This window comes from Telopea speciosissima, chromosome 11, assembly GCF_018873765.1.
Source record: "Telopea speciosissima isolate NSW1024214 ecotype Mountain lineage chromosome 11, Tspe_v1, whole genome shotgun sequence".
In the NCBI taxonomy this organism is placed as follows: Eukaryota; Viridiplantae; Streptophyta; class Magnoliopsida; order Proteales; family Proteaceae; genus Telopea; species Telopea speciosissima.
In genome coordinates, this window is record NC_057926.1 from 45,034,708 (window position 1) to 45,058,852 (window position 24,145).

The window sequence follows — 24,145 nt, forward strand, 5'->3', positions numbered from 1 at the left end:
GGGTCATCCTTCGTTGCAGAGTTTGAAAATTTTAGATAGTAGGTTTCAGTTATTGTCAAGTTTGCATTGTGAGTCTTGTTAGTTTGGGAAACTTCACTGTGTAAGTTATCCCCCTCGAGTCAATAAATGGGCTGTTAAACCCTTTTCTTTGGTTCATTCAGATGTGTGGGGCCATATCCCTTTACTTCTATGTTGGGTTTTCGTTACTTTGTCACTTTTGTAGATGATTTTTCCAGAGTAACCTGGATTTATTTAATGAGAGATCGTTCTGAGTTATTTTCCATTTTCTGTACATTTGTGCTTGAAATTCATAATCAATTTACTACAGCATTAAAAATTCTTCGTAGTGATAATGCAAAAGAGTATTTCTCTACTCCGTTTAATGAGTTTATGATTCAACATGGGATCATTCCTCAGTCCTCCTGTGCGGATACACCTCAACAAAATGGTGTAGCCGAAAGGAAGAATAGACATTTGATGGAAGTCACTCGATCTCTTTTATTTGAGATGAAAGTGGTTAAAGTATTTTGGGCCTATGCTGTCTTGATTGCGTGTTAACTTATTAACTGCATGCCTTCTTCAATTTTGAGTGGTGGTATTCCATATTCTTTGTTGTTCCCTTCTTACCCCTTGTTTGTCTTACCACCACGGGTGTTTGTTTTATTTGGGATCATCGTCCTAGTCGCTCTAAGTTGGATCCTAGAGCTCTTAAATGTCTTTTTTGTGGGGTATTCTAAAACCCAGAAGGGTTACCGTTGTTATTCGTTTGATTTAAGGAAATATTTTGTTACCGCCGATATATCTTTCTTTGAATCTACTCCGTTTGTTGCATCCTCCCTGCCAATTTCAGAATCGGACGATGACCTGCCCCTTTATGTTGTCGACACTTCTTCTTCTTTGCAGGATCCTTCACCAACAGTGCCACCTCCTACTAAGCCACCTGTTGTGTTTCACCGTTGCTCCTCTGACGAGCCAATAACTTGTATTACAGCTTATGAAAAATATAGCACTCGGTTAGCTACCTCTACCTGGTCTTCTTCGCCTCCAGATTCGGATCCTTCGATAGGTAATTCCTCTTCACCTCCCATTCCTGTTATTTCTGATTTAGATGTTCCTATTGTTGTTCGTAAAGTTGTTCGGAGTTGTACCCAACATCCTATCTCTAACTTTGTATCCTATTTTGGTTTGTCCTCTAAGTTTGTTGCTTGTTTATCCGCTTTTGAGAGTCATCCTATTCCTAAGTCTGTTATAGAAGCCTTGTCTGACCATGGGTGGAGGGTTGCTATGACTAAGGAATTATCTGTACTGAAGGAAAATCAGACATGGGACCTTGTTTCTTTACCCTCTGGTAAGTCTGTGGAGTTGTCAAGGCGTCGCCTAGGTGGCGCCTTGGCAATGCCTAGGCGAGCGCCTGGACGCCTTGTTCACCTGGTTAGTTTCGCCTTGACTTTTGGACTTCCCCACCGCCTTGGGTCGCCTCACCGCCGTGACAACTATGAGTCTGCCATTGGTTGCCGATGGATTTTTGTAGTGAAAGTTAATCCTGATGGGTCTGTGGCTCAGTTGAAGGCTCGTCTTGTTGCTAAGGGATATGCTTAGGTCTATGGTGTAGGCTACCTAGATACTTTTTCTCCTGTTGCGAAACTTGCTTCTGTTTGTATTTTTATTTCTTTGGCTGCTACACACCATTGGCCCTTATTTCAGTTGGACGTCAAGAATGCTTTCTTGCATGGTGATCTCCATGAGGAAGTGTATATGGAGCAACCTCTTGGTTTTGTTGCTCAGGGGGAGTCTGGTAAGGTGTGTAGGCTGAAGAAATCATTGTATGGTGGCTGAAACAGTCCCCAAGGGCGTGGTTTGGCCAATTTACAAATGTTGTGTTGACGTTTGGACTGACTCGATCTGAGAGTGGTCATTCGTATTTTTTCCGGCATTCTGATGCAGGGAGGATATTTTTGGTAGTTTATGTAGATGACATTGTTATCACAAAAGATGATTCTTCAGGTATTGAGAGCTTAAAGACGCATTTGGGACAACAGTTTCAGACTAAGGATCTGGGACGCCTGAAGTATTTCTTGGGTATTGAGGTAGCTCAATCACGGAAAGGGATTTCGCTCTCACAGCGAAAGTATGTTCTTGACTTGCTTTCAGAGGCAGGGTTACTGGGATCTAAACCTTTGGATATCCCTATGGATCCTAATTTGAAACTGATGACAGATGATGGTGATATCTTTGATGATCCAGAGAAGTATCGGAGGCTGGTAGGGAAACTCAACTATTTGACTGTGACTAGACCTGACATCTCCTTTCCTGTTAGTGTACTGAGTTAGTTTATGTCCTCTCCTCGGACGTCTCATTGGGATGTAGTTATAAGTGTTTTGCGCTATATCAATAAAGCTCCGGGCCGTGGTCTTCTATACTCTAATCATGGTCATGGGAGGATTGAAAGCTTTACTGATGCTGAATGGGAAGGATCTCCAGTTGATCGAAGGTCTACTTCAGGTTACTATGTATTTGTTGGAGGAAATCTTGTTTCATGGAAGAGCAAGAAACAGACCATTGTAGCTCGGTCCAGTGCAGAGTCGGAGTATCGTGCTATGGCACATGGCACTTGTGAGCTGATGTGGATTAAACTATTGATGGCAGAGCTTGGGTTTGGTGACGATTCTCCTATGTTACTATGGTGTGATAATCAGGCTGCCATTCATATTTCTACCAATCCTGTGTTTCATGAGAGAACGAAACACATTGAGATTGACTGTCATTTTGTTCGTGAAAAGCTGCAACAAGGAGTTATCTTTCCTCGTCATGTTCGAACCGGAGAGCAACTTGCTGATTTGTTTACAAAGTCTTTGGGGAGTATGAGGGTAGATTATATTTGTAACAAGCTAGGCATGATTAACATCTATGCTCCAGCTTGAGGGGGAGTGTTAGAACCTGTCGTATAAGGGGGGAGGGAGTCGTGAATTAGCGCCAGCACTAATTCTCGATTCCCTCTTAGGGCTATTTTGGTCTTTGTGTTTTACCCTATTGAACTTATTAATATTGAATGGTTTGGGGGCAGTCTGATTTACAGCTGTGACTCCTATCTTGCACAGCAGATCTTCTTCCTCTTTCTCTCTTCTTCTTCTTCTCCTCTCTACTTCTCTTGATAATTGTTACAAAATTCAAGCAATTTAATGCATGGATGTGATGATGATCCTAAAACATGTTAAAAAACGACGACAAAAACCCTAAAAAGAGCCAAAGATAATAAACTGGAAATTTAAAAAAATCAGATTAAAGTAGCCTAGAAAAGCATACCTGTGATAATGTGAGTAAGCTCTAAAACATATATAATGTAAACTATCCATGCATCTTTACTGATTGGGTTAAACGAGGAGTAAGAGCAAAAAAAAATCACTGAAATCTTTGATGGCCAAGCCTGAAAATATCCAAAACCTGCTCGGATTGGGTGGGACTCGGGTTGATGCCCCCAGTAACCAAGACCTGCTCGAGCCCAACCCTAAAAAATCCACATAGAACTCATGCTTTTGTCAAGGCAGAGCTAGATGGCCGGGGGGGATTACTAGGGGTGTCAAAAAAACCCGGCCAGCCCGAAACCGCCCTGAGCCCAAATAGGGCCGGGCTGGCTTTAGTGTTTTACTGGCCTTGGCAGGGCCGGGATGGGCCTGGGTTGAGGCCTCGACCCTGGCAGGGCCAGCGCGACCCTGTATTATATACTATATATTTCAAAAATATACAAAGAGCAGCCATTGGTACAACAGTTAAAATTCTTTTACTGTTACCAATTGGTCGAAGGTTCAAGTCTAGTAACAACCTGTGTTCGAAAAATTGTGTTTTTTAATATCTTGGGCTTTGTTAAGTGGGTAGACTAAGTGGGCTTTGTTAATTCCACAAGCTGGGCAAAGATATTCAGGGCCAACAGGGCCGGGCCGGGCTTGGGAAAACCCTGCCAGGGTCGGGCTGGGTTGAGGGTATGCTTGGCCCTGACAGGGCCAGGCTGGGGTTGGGTTTAGGTTAAGCCTGCTAGGGTTGGGCTAGGGTTCAGTGCAAGCCCGGCCCAGCCCGGCCCATTGACACCCCTAGGGATTACCCACTCTAACTTTTCCTATTCTATCATTTATAAACATAGTGGGCCAAGGTGAGGACCGTGTAGTTTATGATTTTGGTGCTACATATATTTATTGCCCCCTCTAATTTCCCATATGATTTTTTTTTGTTAAATCTACCTCAAATATACAATTAGTGTATATAGTCCAATGTGGATATATATGTACATTTTTATGAATAATAATATTCTTTTAGAGGTCAGACCTCGGTGCAATGGTAAGGTTGCTCCATTGTGACCTAGTGGTCGTGGGTTCAAGTAGGGAAATAGCCTCTCCGCGAAGCGGGGGTTAAGGATGCATACATTATGACCCTCCCCAGACCCCACAGTGGCAGGAGCCTTGTGCACTGGGTACACCCTTTTTTTTATCTTTTTTTAATCTTATTCTTTTACAGCTCTCTACTTCAATTCGAGGAAAATGAAGGATAGAGGGGCAACATGATCAATTCAAATGTTCTATTAGATAGGAGACATTTTGCATTGCTCACAATCTAGTTTCTTAATCTACCTTCAATGTCCCTCACCATTAAGTAGCATTTTCATTATACTTCATGCCCCCCCCCACCCCTCCAAAAAAAAAAAACAAAAAACGAGAGAGAATTTCAAGAAAATCTAAAATATGGTACCTATTTTTCTAGATGGTGTAGCATTTGCAGTAAGTTTCACTATGGGATGATGATCTTGTGGCTATATAGAAGGAGCTTTTATGGGTCAAAGGTGCATGGGTATCCAATAAAAGCTAGCCAAGCCACCCGCTCTTCTCACAGTGTAAATTAGTAAGAAATATTGCATGTTCTAAAGATTTTTTTTTTTTTTTTGGGGGGGTGGGGTGGGAGTAGGAGATTAGGATTAGGGTTGAGTTTGATTTTAGCCATATCTGACCCAAATCCCCATTACCCTCCTAATTCTTCGTTGACCTTCTAAAGGAAAGTTCTGGCTCGACCCTTTGTATGTGTACTTATATACATATATATATATACAAGTATACAACATACATGTGTTACATAATGACAGTAAGTTATTACCATAGATTTTGTACATGCCAATGGTGGAGTTTATTAGTTTAGATTTATTAATTCCTGAGAAAATGGTGAAATTATTTTTTCTTTAGGATTTATATGTCGAATGATGGTATTCATATGATCATATCAATATAAATGGGCCTCTCTTACTACCAAAATCTACATTTAGTTTATAAGAATTGACAAACCTGCCAAACCTCACTGAATTGAAGGTTAAATAATTATGTCTCACTCTACAATCTTAATTAAGGGAAAAAAAGATTCTACTGTTATTACTCTGATTATGGGTCATTATGACTTAAAGTTAAAAAGCTGTTTGGCTTTTACAATTTTCTAAAACCTCTCTTCTGCTTTATTCTGAGTACAATTCTACTTTTTCAGGTGAAAAACGTGGGACTCTCAACTGGAAACAAAGGTTTAACATAATTGTTGGCATGGCAAGGGGTCTTGCCTATCTACATGAAGAGTTCCATGTATGTATCATACATCGAGACATAAAATCTAGTAATATACTATTGGATGATGATTTCCAGCCAAAAATTGCGGATTTTGGGCTTGCAAGATTTCGGCCAGGGGATCGGAGTCATTTAAGCACTGGATTTGCTGGAACCCTGTAAGTCCGAGTAAAAAACAATCACTCTATACTCTATCTCTTTCTTTCTCTTTTGATGTGTGTCATGTTCATTTGATAGATCTGGGAGCTCAAAACTAACTTGGACATATTGTGTTTATATTACTTTGAGATTCAAAAATTAAGTTAATACTTTTCACATTATTTGTATTTCCTTTCGACTTATTCACAGTCTTGTCTCCCACCTATTATAAATGATTGCTTTACTTTAATTCAATTTTTTTGGTTTCTTCCCTTTTCTCTCTCTCTTGTGCTTATGTTTTTTCTTGAAATGTCTAGTTCTACATTTCTGATCGAGAAGAGTTAACTCAGCTTATATTTAGAGGTGGTTCCTGTCTCTTGAATCATGGCTTTGGGGAGACTCTTCTAGTCAGAACATGCACATGGAGAGATGTGTTGGGATGCCTAGCTCCAAGTCCAATCTTCTCTTTAGGTTGTGGAAATTTTGAGAGTTTCTTTCGATTTCTCCATGTCGGATCCATCTCCACCTTTGGTTTTTGGTTTCTAATCCTCCACTGTGATTTTGTGGTTATTTGATCAGTTCCCTGCTCCCATAACCTGGTAATTTCTGACAATTTCTAGTCATCATCTTGATATAACAAATGATGGATTGTGGTTCATGCTTTGAATTTGTGGAGAAGGGGGGTGAAATAGGTGTTTAATTCAGTGAGCCTCATCAATGTACTCAACATTACATCTAAAACAAAGTGCATCGAGGGTCTTAGTTGAGAGGTCAGTCTGATGGACCAAGCTATAAAGGGTGCTAGTTAAATGGTCCTGACGACCTGAAAGAGGCACTATTGTAAAGGGCCACAACCTGGTGGAGGGCCCGCTTTCCTAGGGTCCCAATAAGCGTGGATTGTAGACAGTCCTAACCTTTGGAATTTTAATTGAAGTTATTGCCAAAGGCTATACTGGATGTTTGAAAAAAAAAAAAGAGCATCCCAGTGCATGAGGTTCCCACTACTGCTGGGTCTGGGAGGGGCAAATGTACGCAGTCTTACCCCCGCTTCGCGGAGAGGCTGTTTCCGTGTTTTTAACCCGCAACCTGATGGTTGCAATAGTTCAACTTAACCATTGCGCAAGGCTCACCAGCTAAAGGCATAACTGGATATGATTAATACAATATGTTATATATGCAATCAAGTGGGTGAGCCTTGCGCAACAGTTAAGTTGCGCGTTTTGGAAACAACCTCTCCTGTGAAGCAGGGGGTAAGACGGCGTACATTTTCTCCTCCCAGACCCTGCAGTAGTGGGAGCCTCGTGCACTGGGACGCTCTTTTTTTTTTTTAATATATATGTAATTAGAAAATTCATCTGATCCTCTAAGGTACTTCTATGATTGTATCAATTGCTATAGCACACTTCTACCAAAAAAAAAAATTGCTATAGCACACTGTTTTAATTAGTTCATTCAACAATCCTAAGAAGATTATGATGTTCATTTGCACTGATCAATATGCTATTGTACTCTCATGCTTCAGGGGTTACACATCACCTGAGTATGCGCTTCATGGGCATCTGTCCGAGAAGGTCGACACTTACAGTTATGGTGTGGTTGTCCTTGAAATCATAAGTGGTCGAAAGAGCAATGACTTTCAGCTTGAGCCTGCAACTCAATACCTCCTTGAAGGGGTAAATTTTTCTCGACCATTATTTTTTTTGTTCTACCTTCTACCATCAACAAATGTGACTCATCAGTAGGACATCTGGGTTTATGTAACTAATCTTAACAGAAATCCAATCTGCATGACTGAATTTCTCAATTCTGGATCTAACCAATGGGTCTGGTAATTCAACGGCCATTTCATAATTGCCTAGACTGTATAACGATTGCCATGGGAATCACATAATTATTTCTTTTAATATTGACTAATGATTCTTCTGAGATGGACTTTTTCAAGAAAGCACAGAAAAGTATGGTAAATCTTGAAATTTAAAAACTGAAGGTCACTTGGGTGTTCTTTTTCTGCATAACTAAGTTTATTTCAGGTTGGAGATACGTACATTACATTATGAAAGATTACAACTTGTATTTCATTGTAGATGTTTTCCTTTAATGGAAAGTATATATTTTTGTTGTAAAACATACATCCATATACAGACACTTCCCTTGATGTTTGCTAAAGGTAGGGCAAGAAAGTTTTCATCTATGTATTTGTACATCTAGACTGTGTTACATCAAGAGATGCATGTTTATATCTATGCATCTCAATCTTTGAAAAGTATAGTGTGACGATGTAGGTTTGAACCTAAGGGTGACCACTTTGTGCAGGAAATGCGGAAGGTTAGAACAAAACCAAATCCCCCCTGGTGACCCTGTGAAAGAGGGTCTTGTACCAGGTTATGGCCCTCCAGTTTTTGAGAAGGATAGGTGTATATTTTGTCATAAACACGACAAAAATCGTATATAAGCACGGGTTTGTTATTCCAATTTATACGAATTTTGTAAAACCTCTGCATATACATGCTTTGAACTATCGTAGAAAATATCCTAGGACTAAATGACTATTTAATGTAGCTCTAGATAGGCAAAGGACCTACTAGAGGCCAGATATCCAGGATCTAACAATAAAGGAACCAAGGGACTGCTGGTTCTGCAATTGCAATAGGACAGAATTGTAGTTTTAGGTCAAAACTAGGGTTAGGCTTGGGAAATAGGGAAATTATGGAATGAGGGTTTAGAGGTGGAGTTAGGGCAAGGGCTTTAGGTCGAGTGTGGGTAGGGTGGAGGGGAATATATGCTGAAAGTTACAGCTAAATCAGATGGTTAAATCTGAAGTTATGGAGGTTTCCTAGTAGAGGTAGGAGAGAGGGGTAAAAATGTAATTTCAGATAATTGGCTGTTTGGATGGTGCTGAAATTTGAATAGAGTCTCTCTTAGAGTTTGAGGAAGATTCGATCAAATTTTTAGCAGGTTCTAACGGTTAGATTTGGCTGTGCAGAATTCTCACGAAAATCACTTTGCATGTGACCTTCTAGAAAGGGAGAAGAATAGTTGCAGGTTTTAGGTTTTTAATGATGGATAACTGAGAACTAATATAGGACAGATGTGAGAAAACTAAAATAAAACAAAGAGGATCGATGGGGGTTGGGATTGGAGGGATAGAAGAAGAAATTTGTAAACAAGTTGCAGCAGAAATCCACGGACAGCGACTTGGACAGAAGTGAAAGATAGAACCACCTTCGAATTGGGATCCTCCCGACCGTCACGGCGCAAGGAGACGATTGGATTCCACCAATCCCTTTCCACCTTGATAGAACCACAAGGATGCACACTCGCAAGGAGCAAAAGGAGCAGCAACAATGGCAGCCAACAAGCAAAAGCTTTTTCATTAATCAAATTCGTATTCAAGGCTTTGCCCCCTTACAACTTTATATAAAAGACTCAAAATAGACTTTTACTCTAAAAAGAAAAGGCCTAACCCAATCCTTAACTTACTAGGAAACTGAAATACTAAAGGAAATAGACTCAAAACATGGCTGGACTTATAGAGTCCTAATTCAACTCAACTTAAATGCTTAAAAGGAGACTACTAAAATCACTTAAATTGAACCATGGTTTGAACCGGTTCAATTTAAAACACCAAATAAAAAGCTAAGTATGGAAATAAAACTAAGTATGGGAGCAAATCCCGTGTGCAACCTATTTACCCAAATTTTAGGCCCATAAAAGTAGCCTATTACATTAGAAACCCATGGGGTCAAAGGCCCAACATGTATGTAACCCAACCCTAGACTTATTCCCAATGAAACAAGCCCTATTTGGTGATGAATCTGCATCAACTCTCCCCAGCTTGAAAAAATTTGTCCTCAAATTTTGCAGTGATGAGGAGGAAAAAACATGTGAGTAGCAACTTTGACCACTCCAAAACAGAACTTTGGTGAGGCAAGAATAGTAGGAATAAAGTCTTCAAGGCGTGGAGCTTTCTCTTCAGAGAACCATAGTGGCATAACAAACTCTATATGCTCGACCTCTTCAAGAATAGCATCTTGGATGTCGATGATTTCTTGTGGAGTGTTCTCAACCACCACTTCATCTTCCATGTCCTCAGCCATGTCTACTTTGCTCTCTTCAGTGGACCTCTTCAGTAGTTTCTTATACCAACTTAAATGCTTAAAAGGAAACTATTAAAATCACTTAAATTAAACCATGGGTTGAACCGGTTCAATTTAAAACATCAAATAAAAAGTTAAGTATGGAAATAAAACTAAGTATGGGAGCTAATCTCGTATGCAACCTATTTACCCATATTTTAGGCCCATAAAAATGGCCTATTACATTAGAAACCTATGGGATCAAAGGCCCAACATGTATGTAACCCAACCCTAGACTTATTCCCAATGAAACAAGCCCTATTTGGTGATGAATCTGCATCACTATTCTAAACATGATGCTTTTGTCTGTTTATTTGTTTATATATTTGTTTACATTTGCTCCCATAGAATACTTGACTTGCAGTTTGGACTAATAAGACTTGGCTACCTGTAACATTCAAATGCATCTATTTGAAATTTGATGTATTTAATACATAAGAACATAAGTCAATATTGTATTGAACTCCATAAAGTCCTATCCTATAGCCAATTTCGCAACTCATATATGTATATTTTTTTGGATGAATTGCAACCCATATTTTGAAATGCTATGCTATGGATTATAGCTATATCTATTCCACCTAACTGACTAAGTGCTTGCTTCATAAATACTACATCTATCTTCCTTTCATTGGACCATACCCCGGCTAATAGACTAGTCATTGAGTGGTTTGGGCTATTCTTTAATAAGACTTCGAATGTAAAGATTCTGGTGATCATATTACAACCGACCACATATAGCTGAATGTTTACAGTAAAGAAAAGAAATTGAAAATGTAAATAGGATGCACCGAATTTGAAAGGAACTCTGAATTTTAGCCCCAGGGGTGTCCTTTTTAGTTTTTGGTCTTCCCCCCTGGTGATCACATGATCATTGGTGAAAGAAAGGACAGGGACTTAAAAAGGGGAATGATTTCTTCTGAAGCTATGCATCTGCTAGACGTGACTTGAATTGTGTTTGCTTGGTACTTGATCCTCTTAAGAAATTCCAACATACGGAGTGACCTTCATGGCACATCTTTATTTTTTATATTCTGGTCTATACTCCAATCTCTTCTATTTCCCATCAGCCCTTTTTTCTTGTGGCTTTGCAGGCATGGAGGCTGTACGAGGATGACAAATTGATGAATTTGGTGGATGAAAGCTTAAGCCCTGAAGAATATGATGCAAATGAGGTAAAGAGAATTATAGAGATAGCTCTCCAATGCACCCAGTCCTCAGTTGCATCAAGACCTGCAATGTCGGAAGTTGTTGTCATGATGTTAAGCAAGGAACAAGCAGAGGTCAGGCCAACCAGACCTACATTCATTGATGCTACTACTAGTAGGGTTCGTGGAGATACATCCACTTCTACTGGGTCATCTGCATCAAATGCCACAGTTTCAACCACTCCAGTGTCGGGTCGTTAAAATGCAAGCCAAAGTTTGGAGTAGATATGAAGACATTGCAATGGATTTGCTTGAAATGCATAACTTGGTCATTCTATTCTCGACAAGCCAAAACTGCCTTGTTTACTGGTGCCAATCCAGGGAATTCAGTTCAGCATTTTATTATGAGACTTGGGTGCTGTAATTTTTCTTTCCTCTTCTCATGGTTGTCATAATATACATAATAAATCAGGTAAAGTTGTGTCTTCTTCCCCCTTGTACATAACATGTTTAGTTTAATAGCAATAGTGCAATACACTACTGAATTATAACAGGTAATGAATTACTTCTTTTAGGACCCAATTTGGAGACTTAATGCTCACTTGGCCTCTTCACTTATATCTTCTGGTAAACATATCCCTATCCTAACTGTTTTCTCTTTCCACTTCTGGCTCTCCTGTCCTTATCACCTTGTAGACAATCGAAGTACCTAAAGATCGCTAGATGTCTCCTTATAGCCTTCATTGGTCTCAAAGACAGAGTTAGTCCATTAGAATGGAGGAAATGGAATTCGTTTCTGGGACAAAGTTTTTCTCCACCGGCCAGTGAACATTTAGACATCATCCTAGATTTCACAAACCCCTATAGGGTTTTAGTATGTTCTAGTATGTTCTCCAAAATACCCTCTCCTGACACCCCTGTGCACATTTGAACCCCCCTAAGGGAATGGATTCCCCCATTCACCGTGGTAAACTCAGGTCTCCTATGAATATAAGCAAAGCAGAACTGAGTTTAGATTGGGATTTAAATTGAGATAGTACCAGAACCCAAAACCAACCCAGAATGATGGTGAGGTGTGGTGGAATGATGCCAATTCTATGGAACTCGGTTTAATGTGTAATTACTTTGCCCCTATTGGGCAAAGGTCCGAAATGCCTTTCACCATTCCCAAAGTCCTATTTGACAGCCAAAAAAGGGATTGATGAAGAGATTCTCTCTTCACTATCGGTGAAGAGAAATTGGAACCCAAGCCAATGGGCTCTAAACCTGAGGGCTGCTTCCCCACTTTTTAACCATGAGATGTAAGATTTTTGTTGCCATAGAATCTCCTCTCGAGCCAATTCTTCTGCAAGCAATTTATAAATTTCAGATTCTCTCTTGGGAATAGATAGATGATGGAGGGGGATCTCTCACGCCACACTAATGATAGGAGAAATGATATCGTGTAGGTGGCACATGATCAAAAGATAGAAAATAGCAAACACAAAATAGAAAACCCATGTGAGAGGGGAATTGAGCTCGTCTCCCAGGAGGCGTGCGAGTAGGGAGGCGCCAGGGGGCATCCAGCGGCTGAGCTATGCTGTATGCATCTCGGCACATGCCTAGAGATGTGTGCAACACAACCCAATAGCTGTGCGTGCCCTGGTGTCTCCCTACTCTCGGGAGACGATCCTGATCCGGGAGAGGGAGGGAGGGGAGAGAGGGGTGCCTTTTTGGCACAATATGCAATTCATCATTGTCGATCCCATGACTTTCAGGGGGCATGTCGGTAATGCCACCAACCAACCGAGCTAAAGACAAAAAAAAACAGATAAAATTATTTTTTTTAATAAAAAAACAAAAATAGTGACGATTCAAATGATTGATTTATTTGTCTATTTCTCTTTTTAAATTCAAAATGGTTTTTAAAATTTTTTTTTTCCTTAGCTTCCAAACATAGCCTTATAATTCATTGACTGATTTGTTTTTGCTTTTGGGTAAGAATATTCATTGGCTTGATTGACTCTGTGACTCCACTTATTTTGTCTGTTTCCACACCGAAGAAAACGTGAGCGTGCGCCTACCCCTTTCTCAGTTTCTCTTGCTTTTATAGGTTTCTTCCGATACTTTCTCTCTTAAAACGCTGATTCTCTCTTTTTCTCTCTCTCTCCTTTCCTGCAAATCCCCAACGATGGCATCAATTCCTCGTCACTTCTTCATCGCTTCCATCTTTCTGGGTCTCCTATTCATTCGAGCCAACGCAAGACCAGGCGTTCACTTTCACCCATGCAAAACCATATTCATCTCCTACACGATCTCTTCCATCAAATCCCCACTCTCAGAAAACCCTAACGACCCTAACCCTTCTGGTTTCTTCACTATCTTCAGTGAAATCAGGGAATTCAATCCGCGAATCATCCTCCCCTCCGTGGAGCTCATAGGCGATGATGGTCGCCCCGATCTCCGCCATCCGATTCGACATTTCCATGGCGAGGATGTCGTCAAGTCTGACATCGTTCGTCCTCCATACCCTTTTGGTTTTGGTTCTATTCGTGAGCGAACCAAGGACATTCTCAGCGTTGTGGTTGCCTTGCTCTTCGGTGTCGGCTGTGGTGCTTTGACTTCTGCTACTATGTATTTGGCTTGGTCTCTCATCACCAACAGGTTTGAATTCAATGATTCTGAACGTGAAGGTGAGGATGGTGACGATAGTGATGGTTTCGGTGACTATGATGTCAAGAAGTTGGGCTACGTCAAGATCCCTGATGATACAGTTGCTGTTGCTGCTCCGGTTAAACAAGTGGTATGAGGAGTGGAGGAATTAGGGCTTTATGTGGGTTTATGAAAATTGTTATATATTGATGTTTGTATTTGACCTTTCGTATGTGTAATTGTGGATTATTACTCTTAAGCTGTCCATGGCTGTGGATTTCTGATTTCTCATGATGCAGTACCTTATGTGAATCTATGTGTTGACTTGGCCACGCTCTTTATGTTTTGTTGATTCTGATGTTATAATGTTAAATGTAGCAAATGGGTTTTCATGGTTTTGCTGTGGATGAATGTTGTGTACTTCATTTAAGATGATAGATGTCAATTACTGTAGACAGGCTGTATACATATGGTGGGCCTGTATAAGTAATGCCAATCACTGAGAACTAGTGTTATACAAAGGTGTTTTTATGCGTTTTCATGACAGAATGGGTTTAGCATCCAAGTGTTGGATGCTCTTCTCTGACATTTGAGAATGGTTTTGGGGTTTTGCTTGTTTTGGCAAAGTCGTATTGAGCTATCTGTATCTGTGTGGAATTTTCTCTTCTTGATTGCAGTTCTATGAGGAAATCTAGTATGTAGTATGGTCACATGAATGATTGTAATCCAGTGCCTTTAGAATTAATTTAATGTGAATGTAAAACAGCATGGCTTATCAATTTTCATTGAATATACCTCCAGTCTAAAAGCAGTTAGTGGACTTTTTAATTTTTGGCAATGAGTGAATTTGTTGCTACAGCAATTGATAACTGCTAAGAAATTTAACTTTGTGGATACGTGAGGCATTATTGTCCTGAATAAATCATTGTTACTCTAATTTGGAGAATCTTTGGAACTGCTTGTGTAACTGTGCAAGGATAGTATCATTGTATGAGAGACAATGCTAATCTATGCGAATCAGTTTTGCTTGGGAATAAATTATATATTATGATAATAAAATCTTTCTTAAAGTACAAGAATTGCTGAGAGGAAGCTGAGTGGTGTAGTTGCTGCACGCTTGAATGTTGACTGGCTTTCTCTTAGTTCGTATCATTAGAGTGAACTAGGAATTACCATAATTTGAATTGATATATTTTTTTAGTGGCTACTAGATAAGCAGTTTGGTTTGAGGCTTTATGATGATGAGTTTTATTTGGTGGTAAAGATTTATTGTTCTAAAGCTAATTTATTTCCTCTCATATTGAGGCTATGTTACCCAGATTTGGTTTCCCATCCTTTCAATCGTGTGTCCATACATGGGGGCATGGATAGAGCCATTGGTGCGTCTGGGACTTGCCTTCTGTTCCTTGAAAGAAAAAAATGAAGAGGAAGAGCAGAAGAGGGAGGGTAACAGGATGAGAAGAAGAGAGAGGAGGTAGGATTAGAGAATATTGAGCCAGGGAGAAAAGGAGGGGGCATTCGGGTTGAAAGGGTCAGGAGAGAAGAGGAGGGAGCACTGGGGTTGGCTGTAACAGACAGGGGAGGAGAAGGTGGCTGGGAGCATACCTGTTTTTGTCATCTGTCCTTAACTAATCGTTGTTGTCTCTCTCTCTCTCTCTCTTTCAAGTTTAAAAGAACAAACTTTGCCCTCTCTCTCTCTTCTTCCCTTATATCACTTCTTATCTCTGTGACATTTTAGACCCGGAATCCATAGCCAATCTGTTGACCTTAACTACAAGCCACCGCTTGGTAACATAATATACCTCTTTACAAACCATTGTTTTGGAAATAAGAGTTGATATATAATATTTTATTTTGGGCGTATTTTTTTTTATTTTTTTATTTTATTTTATTTTTATATTTTTATATTTTTAACATTTAAAGTTGATATGTTTGATAACATTTTATAATATTAAGATGACTAATAATAAGTATAAAAATATTTAAAAAGTTCTGTATACCCCTAGTCCTAAAATCATGTATGTTTTTTTGGGGATTTTCTGAATCTGACACCCACACATGCATGCTATGAGGTGATCTCTTGTTATTGATAATATGTTATTACAGGACCTAGAAGAATTCCTGATGTTTGTTGGAGACCCAAAGGCTATGTTGGGTTGCTTGTGTCTAGGGACAGGATTTATTTAGGGACTAAGATTTTCCTTGTCACCCACCTATATTTTAAGGTGTGCAAAACTCCAGTGGTTCAAAAGTTGTGTCCGACCAACAGCCTGGGCTACTGCCATCTTTCCTCTCATTGCCTTAACTGTATTTGTAGATGAGAGAGACAGAGAGAGACCCTTCCCTTGGCAATATGCTGGTAGACAACCAAACATGACAAGGAGAATTGAGGATTTTCTTTATTTCACTTCACTTTTCCTAACAGATGGAGCCTTCATATGCCTTAAATTTCACTTGCTGGGAAGCTAAACATAGCTAGAGGATTGTATGCTAAAGAGTAAAAACCAAGGAATTTGGCATGCAGGTTCTTTGAGACCAGGTTCCTTACTTGTGGATCTGGTTAGTAGGTTACTTAAGTTTTCTTTAGGGCTGGAAGTGTCTTCAAAATGGGCTAAAAGGGTTCCCTTTGATAGAAAATATTAGAAAGGTCAAGGATTTGTTTCTTAAGGGGTATTAATGGAACCCTGAGTTCCAAAATCCTGATTATGTGTTGCTATTGGCCCACCCAAGTGCTAAACTGTTCCGAATTTAAAGGTAGTGGCAATTGCATAATTAGTTGGAAATTCCAAGTTCTTGAATAAGAAGAAGACATAATCTTGGTATAATGGTAAATAAATCTGTGGAGGAGGGACATTGATGCAGTTAAATGTAGGATATAGGAATTTATTTCTTTGGGTAATTTGGTAATTTCATTTATTATTTTATTAATGTTGATAGAATCATAGAGTTAGTGTTTGAATAGATTTTGCTTCCAGTTTTAGAAACCATTTAGGATTTCTTTTCTTTATTTTCCTTATGTATGTAACCAGTTATGGAGACATGAAATTGATTGGAATTTGAATCAAGTTTTATGGCTTAATGTGCTGCTGAGAGCTACTGTCATGCTATTCATGGTAGCCAATTGCTTCTCTTTCCCTCTCTTCTCACGTTACATCATTACAGGTGTTTCATCCTCCTTTCCCTTATTCTTCTTCATTATTCCTCCTCTTCTATTCTATGTTTCATTACTGTTCTTTCTCCTTGTTATTTGCTTTATCGTGGGTTGGAAAATAGGTTGAGATAGCTGCCTGGTTACCAGTTCTATCGACCTGAAAACTTGGGAGATCGCTTCTCTAAAGTGTCCCAAAATCTAGAGTTCAATCGCCATCAAACCTTCCTACTATAAGATATCAACCTGAACTAACCTTGGCTCTGTAACTTCCACCAGTTCTGGTTTCAGTGATTTTTTATTTGTTTCTGATTGTCAATTTGGGCTATGATTGGTTGGGATAGAGGTCCGTGGTTTAGGAGTTACTTCCTGAAATTTTAGATTGAAAGATGTCCAAATGGGAGAGATTTCCCATCTGAATCAAATTCGGTTCTCTTGCCTTACCATAGGAATTGTGAGGTTGAAGAAGGTGCTAATCGACTAAAACTTCAAGTTCCTATTGTTTAAGATTATGCAGGGATTGAGATCTTGGTTTCGGACCTGGTGTCGGTCAGCCCGAAACTGAGACGTGCCAGATCTTGTTTTGAGGTTTTGACACTTGGTTTCGACCTTGGGCCTCCCTGGGTTGAAACCCAGAGTCGAAACTTGGGTTTCAACCATGGGTTTTGTTTCGGTCTGGCCCGAAACCGAGACAACTTGTAGACTTTGGTCAGTTTCGACTGAGATTTAGTTCCATGCGATTAAGCGATTATTACAGAAATACCCCTTTCGTGTTTTCTTCCATTTAAGCCCATAACTTTCTTTCTCTTCTCTTGTTGGACTGAACACCCTTATAGCTACAGGATTGCTTCCAAATTATAATTTTAAGCTATCTCTATGGTTCATGTTGGCCCATAGCAAACCCATAATCAAGGAAATTGAATCTGAGATACCATCAGACTTATTTGGAATTTAGAATAAAGGGAATAGCTCCGATTCATGATAAACTTAAGAGAGAGTCGTTTGAGGTGGCATGGCCATGTTCAACGGAGGCCTATGGATGCCCCAGTTTGAAGGAACGACCTGATTCAAATTGAGGGAACCAAAAGAGCTAGAGGCAGGCCTAAGATAACCATAGGAGAAGTGGTGAAGAAAGACATGCTTAGCTTAGGCCTTGCTCCTGGTATGGCTTCAAATAGAGCTGATTGGAGCGAAGATCCATGTGGTCAGCCCCATTTAGTTGGGCTTTGATTGTTGTGACGCTGTTGTTGTGATACACTCCATTCTTGAGGTCTGGGGCTCATTATTGAGCAGTTAAGATGCGGTTCGTAGCTAAGTTGGGTCGATGCCCTAGAGTTTGTGTCATTGTTGTGTGTTCCTTCCCTTTACTTTTATAATATTAATATGGGCAAGAGATCTCTACTAGGTCGCATGGTCTCCACACAAGCATCTGGGCCAATGGGTGAGCACACCTGGGTATCTAACCCAAGGGGCAGGGGCTTCATCTCACGATACCCTGTGAGAGGGCGTAGGAAACACCACCAAGTAGAGATCTTTTTCCCTATTAATATTATGTTTCTTCATTGGATCCATGTAACCGACCCCATTTAGTTGGGATAAGGCTGAGTTGTTGTTGTTGTTGTATACCATTAGACTTATTTGGAATTTAGAATACTGGGAGAAAGGACAGAAATAACTTAAAACAATAAAGGCTCTTGTGATCCACACAAATTTGGCCTTATTTGTTATTAAGAAGTTCTGTCTTCTTCAACCCATAATAAAATAACACGGCGGAGGGAATCAGATTGCGATTGCAACAGACCTTTACCCATGGCTTCAATTCAATCATGGATTTAGGGTTAAGATCGCAACTCCCAACTCTCTTGAACACAACCAGTAACAGAACCAAAAAAAGGGTCTATAAAAATTAATAAAATTCTCTCAAGTCAGGATGGGTGGTAGTTGCAGGGACAGATTTGACTTTAGGGATATTTCACACAGTAGATTTAGGATTACTAAATGAGACACTATGATTAGAGTTATTTAAAGAGGCTCACACCCAAAATCCTGGGAAGAAAGGTAAGAGATGAGGGTGATCGACACCAGTATTTGTAGACCGCTGGTACCTTTAAAATAGGAAAAGAGGAAGAAGAGAAGAACAGATAAACGAGGAGGGAAGATAGGAATCATCGGGGGAGACAACTCTGATTCGAGCCAGGGATAATGAAAGAGAGAGGAGAGGGAAGGAGACACTCAGCCAGCAGGCTGCTTTCAGGCTACATAGGCACACTCAAAACAAAATACTCAATTTCAATATTCAATCTGTCGATTACATTGGGTTGCTTACAAACCAAGGAAATTGCAAAACTGGAATTTCTTATGTATCTAACTCCTATCTAAATAAAACAAAACAACAACAACAAACTCAGCCTTATCCCAACTTAATGGGGTCGGTTACATGGATCCACAAAAAAAAAAAAAAAAAAAAAAAAGACAACAGATGAAAGGTGGCAAATGCAAAGACAAAAAGAAAGATAGGAGTAAGAGGAACTATGCACAACCCAACAATTCAGGAGAATCTCAGCTAAATCGGATCTGTTACATGGATTCTTGCCCTCCAATAGGCTCTATCCGAAGTCATACTTGGCACAAGACCTAGAAACAAAAGAATACAAAATAAAATAAAACATCACAATATCAACCCAAATTCATGCATAAATATCCTACTGGGCCAAAACCAGATTTAGACATGGTTCGTCTTGGTCTGTGTCTCCTGATGGGTTCATGCTGGTCCAAGAAAGCATTATTGCATCAATTCCCCCCAATATTGAGAAAAACTTGCCCTTATATGGCTCATCCATGGGTGTCTCTTCGTTGATAATCAGAGTCACTTCGTCTTCCATCATTGGTGACTTGTTTTCTTGTTCTTCCACCCATTGTTCAACGATTGAGATCAGCTTGTTGAAAAATGCATTCAGTCATTAGTGCTTCTGATTCACTTAAAATTCTTGTAAGGAAATAAACATCTTGTAGGGATCCATAGTACAACCATGTTTAGGTTTGATACCAATTTATGTAAACTTGGGTTCCAAAATCCTGATTATGTGTCGCCATATATCGCTAAATCCAAATTTAGAGGTAGTGGCAATTCTGTAATTAGTTGGAAGTTCAAGGTTCTTGTATAAGAAGAAAACAATCTTGGTATCATGGTAAATAAATCTGAGGGACTTGAATGAAATTTTGAAAACAGATCTGAAACTATGGTTCAACTAAGCTAACAATGGCCAATGCGAATAGGTTGCAGCAGGGATTAATTTAAGCAAGACTAATAACTCATCTGAAATCCGAAATGAAATTAAACAAGAGAAATAGAAATCCCAGGTAAAGAAAAAGGAGTTAGATCTGACTTGATTTGATAGAAAGGTAGATAAGAAGAAGGGAAGGATATGTTTTCGGGAATCAGACTTGAAACACTATCTTAGAATAACTAGCAGGATCTTACTGAATTACTACAAGAGGGTGGTCTGAATCACCACATAACCAATGGTGCAAAAGCCAACTTTCATTACTCAAATCCTGGGGAGGGCTATGAACAGTACGGCGATTAAATGGGATTAAATGGGATCGAAAGGAAAGAAAACATAATTTAGAAATAAGTCGAGCTTCTCTATCCGGATGCTATGTTGTAGTGGCCTAGACCAACTAAAATAAAGAAAGTAAGTTAAAAGGAACTCTGTCTAAGTGAACAACTTATTAACAATAAAATAAAAGAAATAATCACCCAACTACTAACCCACGATTAGACTCCTGATTTCATACAACCACTAGCCCTCTTTCTCTTCTTCCTACTGGCCTCTGAAATCTGCATCAAATCACCACCACCATTCTCCATTTTCGAGTTTCTGGACTCATTTCTAAGCTACATTAGGTTGTCATTGATTAGTTGACCATACAATCCAACTGATACTCATCTTGTATGGATATGCTAATTCTAGAGTGTGTGATTCTATTCATGAGCTTCTTATCTTGAGTTGATAATAATCAGCTGCATAAGCATTTCCCTATTGTGTCTATTGGTCATTTATTGTAGTCTTGTACATCCTATAGGTATAGACGAGTACAAGGGAGCACTCTCTCCCCCCCCCCCCACCCCCAAATGTCCATTGTGAGAGAGGGATCAGTGAGTAGGTGTTTCCATCTTATGGTGAGTAAAACAGCCTGTGAATTTAATGAAAGAGGCCATCTTATGTAATCTGTGCTGTGTTAATATATTTTCTATTTCATTCTTGGTCCAAAATTCTGAACTGCAGAAACAGAATTCAAAACTTGGGTGTAGAAGTTAGAGTTGTAAGAAAAATTTCTGGGTAAATAGGGAATCAAATGACGGTTATAACTATGATTGTAAATAGATTTTTATTGAATAGCTATGGTTGTTGAAACCTGTTGCAGTTAGTCATGTCTGATCCACTAATTTCCAAAAAAGAAGAGAAAATACTCTTCGGCCTTAAGTAACTTTTTCTCTCTCTGAATCAGGAGTTCAAGGATTTAATTAAGTCATAGTACAGATGCATTCAGTGTACAGCATACATTACCACCATTTACTGTTCACTAATACGAACATATCTTTATCTATTTGAGAAAGAAAACCCATCTCAGTCCTGTACCAGTACCATTGATATCATTGCTTATTTACTGTCACTCATTTTGCTGTTGCCCAAAGGCTTTTTTATGCAACCTAGGGTTTAATAACCCCGATTACCGGTCAATATAGGCCTACCCAAATGATAAATGGCTCAAAATTTTAAGGCAATGGCAATTCTGTATTTTTCTTTAACAGTTTACTGCCCTAATTGTAAATTAAGCAAGTGAAGATCCAAAGGGTAAATAGAATTTGAAAATTTATGGGTTTTTGGTATTTAAATAGAAGGGAAAATAAAACAGACTAAGGCTATGTTTGGTGCGCATTCTTGGCATTACCAGTGCACTAGGCTCCCATCACGACGGGGGGTTTGGGGAAGGTCATAATGTACGTAGCCTTACCCCTGTTTTCGCAGAGGCTGTTTCCAGACTCAAACCCGTGACCTCTTCTTAGTCACAATGGAGCAACCTTTGCCATTGCACCAAGGCCCGCCTAGTAACTATTAGTCCAAATGCTTCAAAAAATTGGACATAGGCCAAAATTGTAATTAACTCGAATAGTTATTATTGGGTTATAACCGAGATATCAATATTTTCTCTACACTTTCTCATGTATCATTAGGGAGCGCCCCACCTTATGTCTGCAATAGATTGCTCCCTGAGCTTGACGGAGAAGAGGGAAGGGAGGGGAGGTAGTGGCCGGAGAGGGATATGGAAGAGAAGCCAAAGTCGTTACTTCCTCGTAGACCTCACTCTTCTTCCATCCTTGAAGCAGAAACTCAAACTTGTCATGATGATTGATGAGTTCTACGAGCTCATGTTTGAGAAATAATAGGTGAGACTTAAGCTCCGAGATTGAATATTATTGAAGAGAATGAATGTCCCGAGATTTGCTACGTAGATCTTTGAATTGAATTTTTCTTGAGAAATTCCATCTCGCTGTCTCCATGAGTCGAGGGTTGAGCAAGAGCGAGAACGTGGAATGGGCTTTTAACACATTCAAGAACAAGCCATGATCTTGATCTATTCTTGGAATTTAGAAATGGGAACGTGTACCAAATAGTACTTTTGTAGTTACAGAATGCATTCTAGACCTAGAATGAATGCGTTCTAAGAATGCACATCAAACACAGCCTTAGAGTAATAGGTTTCTTGGTTGTTAAAAAGAACTTATTATTAAAACTACGTGGTGAAGGTTCATTACACCATCTTAGGATTCACAAACCATTATAGGGTTTTATTATGTTTCTTAAAATATGCCCCGAATACCCTATCACGCACATCTGAAACCCCGCGGTTAAAGGATTCTCATTCAAAGTGGCTTAAGAAAAACTCGATCCAAATAAAAATAAATTTCATTGAGACAATAGACCCCATTCTTAAGAAGAATATCCTTGGCTTTTATTTTATTTTTTTTAAATGTGATGTTATTTCTTAATCTCATAAGTAGTTGCATACGTTTTTGGGGTTTGGGAAGACTGTTTAGGTTAAGGCCTTCAGTAATCTGAAACCCGCTCAAGCCCATGCCCAAATGTGTTATGTTATGATTTATTATTCTAGATCCTATACATGCCAATGGTGGTAGAGGGTTATTAATTTAGATTTATAAGAAATTGCTAAATTATTTCCCAACCTGTGAAAACCCTACCTTGGCTATGGGCTTATGTAATTTTGATTGGTTTGGTTTTGTTTTGGCTATTGGTTTTGTTTGGCCTCCTTAATTTTGGTAGGAATATGGCCTCCCTTTCAGCCCACCCAACCGGACGAAATTCCGTTGATTGCTATATAATTTTTAAGGGGCGCTGTTTTCTGTGCCGCAGCACAGGCTACGCCCAGGCACATGGGGGTGGGCACAATGACAGTGGAATATGGCTACAGTTCAGTTCGACCAAAAAAAAAAAAAAAACAGCCACAGTTCAGGCATCCCAAGAAGAAATCTGCTAATCAGCAAACAATAGTGAGTGTAGCGTCAGTACTTGACAACAAATGGAAACAATATAACTAATAATTACTCTAGGTAAAACAAGTTAAAACACTCTATATCACAGATCCATTATATGGAAAGAAGGATCGTGATCCTCTGCTATCGAGCAACCGTCCGGCCTCACACAAGTAAGGGTGAAATGACTGCCCCACCCACTGCCCGAGAACTCTGCCCAGGTAGGGTTGATGCCCTGGCTGTGCAACAGTGTAAGGCCACATGCCAGCCGCACGGCTGCCCGGCAGCAGAGGATCCAAATTGTTGGAAAGAAAACTTAACTTATAGGTATTTATCAACAAAAAAAAAAGAAAAAAAAAAAGCTTAGCTTATAGACATAATAAAATGTTGATACTTTGCACCACAAAAATAGAGTTTAAAGGCCTCATATTGGGTAGTAAGGATATGATAAGTCATCAAGAATGCAAAATTTTCAATCCATTTCCAGAAGAAGAGTTCAGACTCTTACAATATGCTCCCTCTGGTAACTGGGTTCATGAATTATGTTCAACAAACAGTACGAGCTGAAAGGTACAGAGTTTTGATCTTTAAACTCTCGACCTCTGTAACAACTAAAAAGGCCTACTAGGTTCCATGATTCAGGTTTAACTTGACAGGTTTTTCTTCTTCAAAACAATACAAAATAAGAAGCAGCAACCATTTTCTGGGACCTCATCTTGACTTCAAAATGTAGAAACTGAAACATATCAACGATGTAGAAAACAGAACGAAACAAAAGGAAAGAACAATCAAACAACTAT

At 39.4% G+C, this 24,145-nt stretch overlaps 1 protein-coding gene across 1 annotated transcript; it reads left to right on the forward strand.

The window, feature by feature from the left end:
* Positions 1-13,129: 13,129 nt before the first annotated feature.
* LOC122646122 lies at positions 13,130-13,973 on the forward strand. Its single transcript, XM_043839611.1, has one exon. The coding sequence runs from the start codon at positions 13,181-13,183 to the stop codon at positions 13,796-13,798; it is 618 nt and encodes a 205-aa protein (XP_043695546.1). The 5' UTR covers positions 13,130-13,180; the 3' UTR covers positions 13,799-13,973.
* Positions 13,974-24,145: the final 10,172 nt, after the last annotated feature.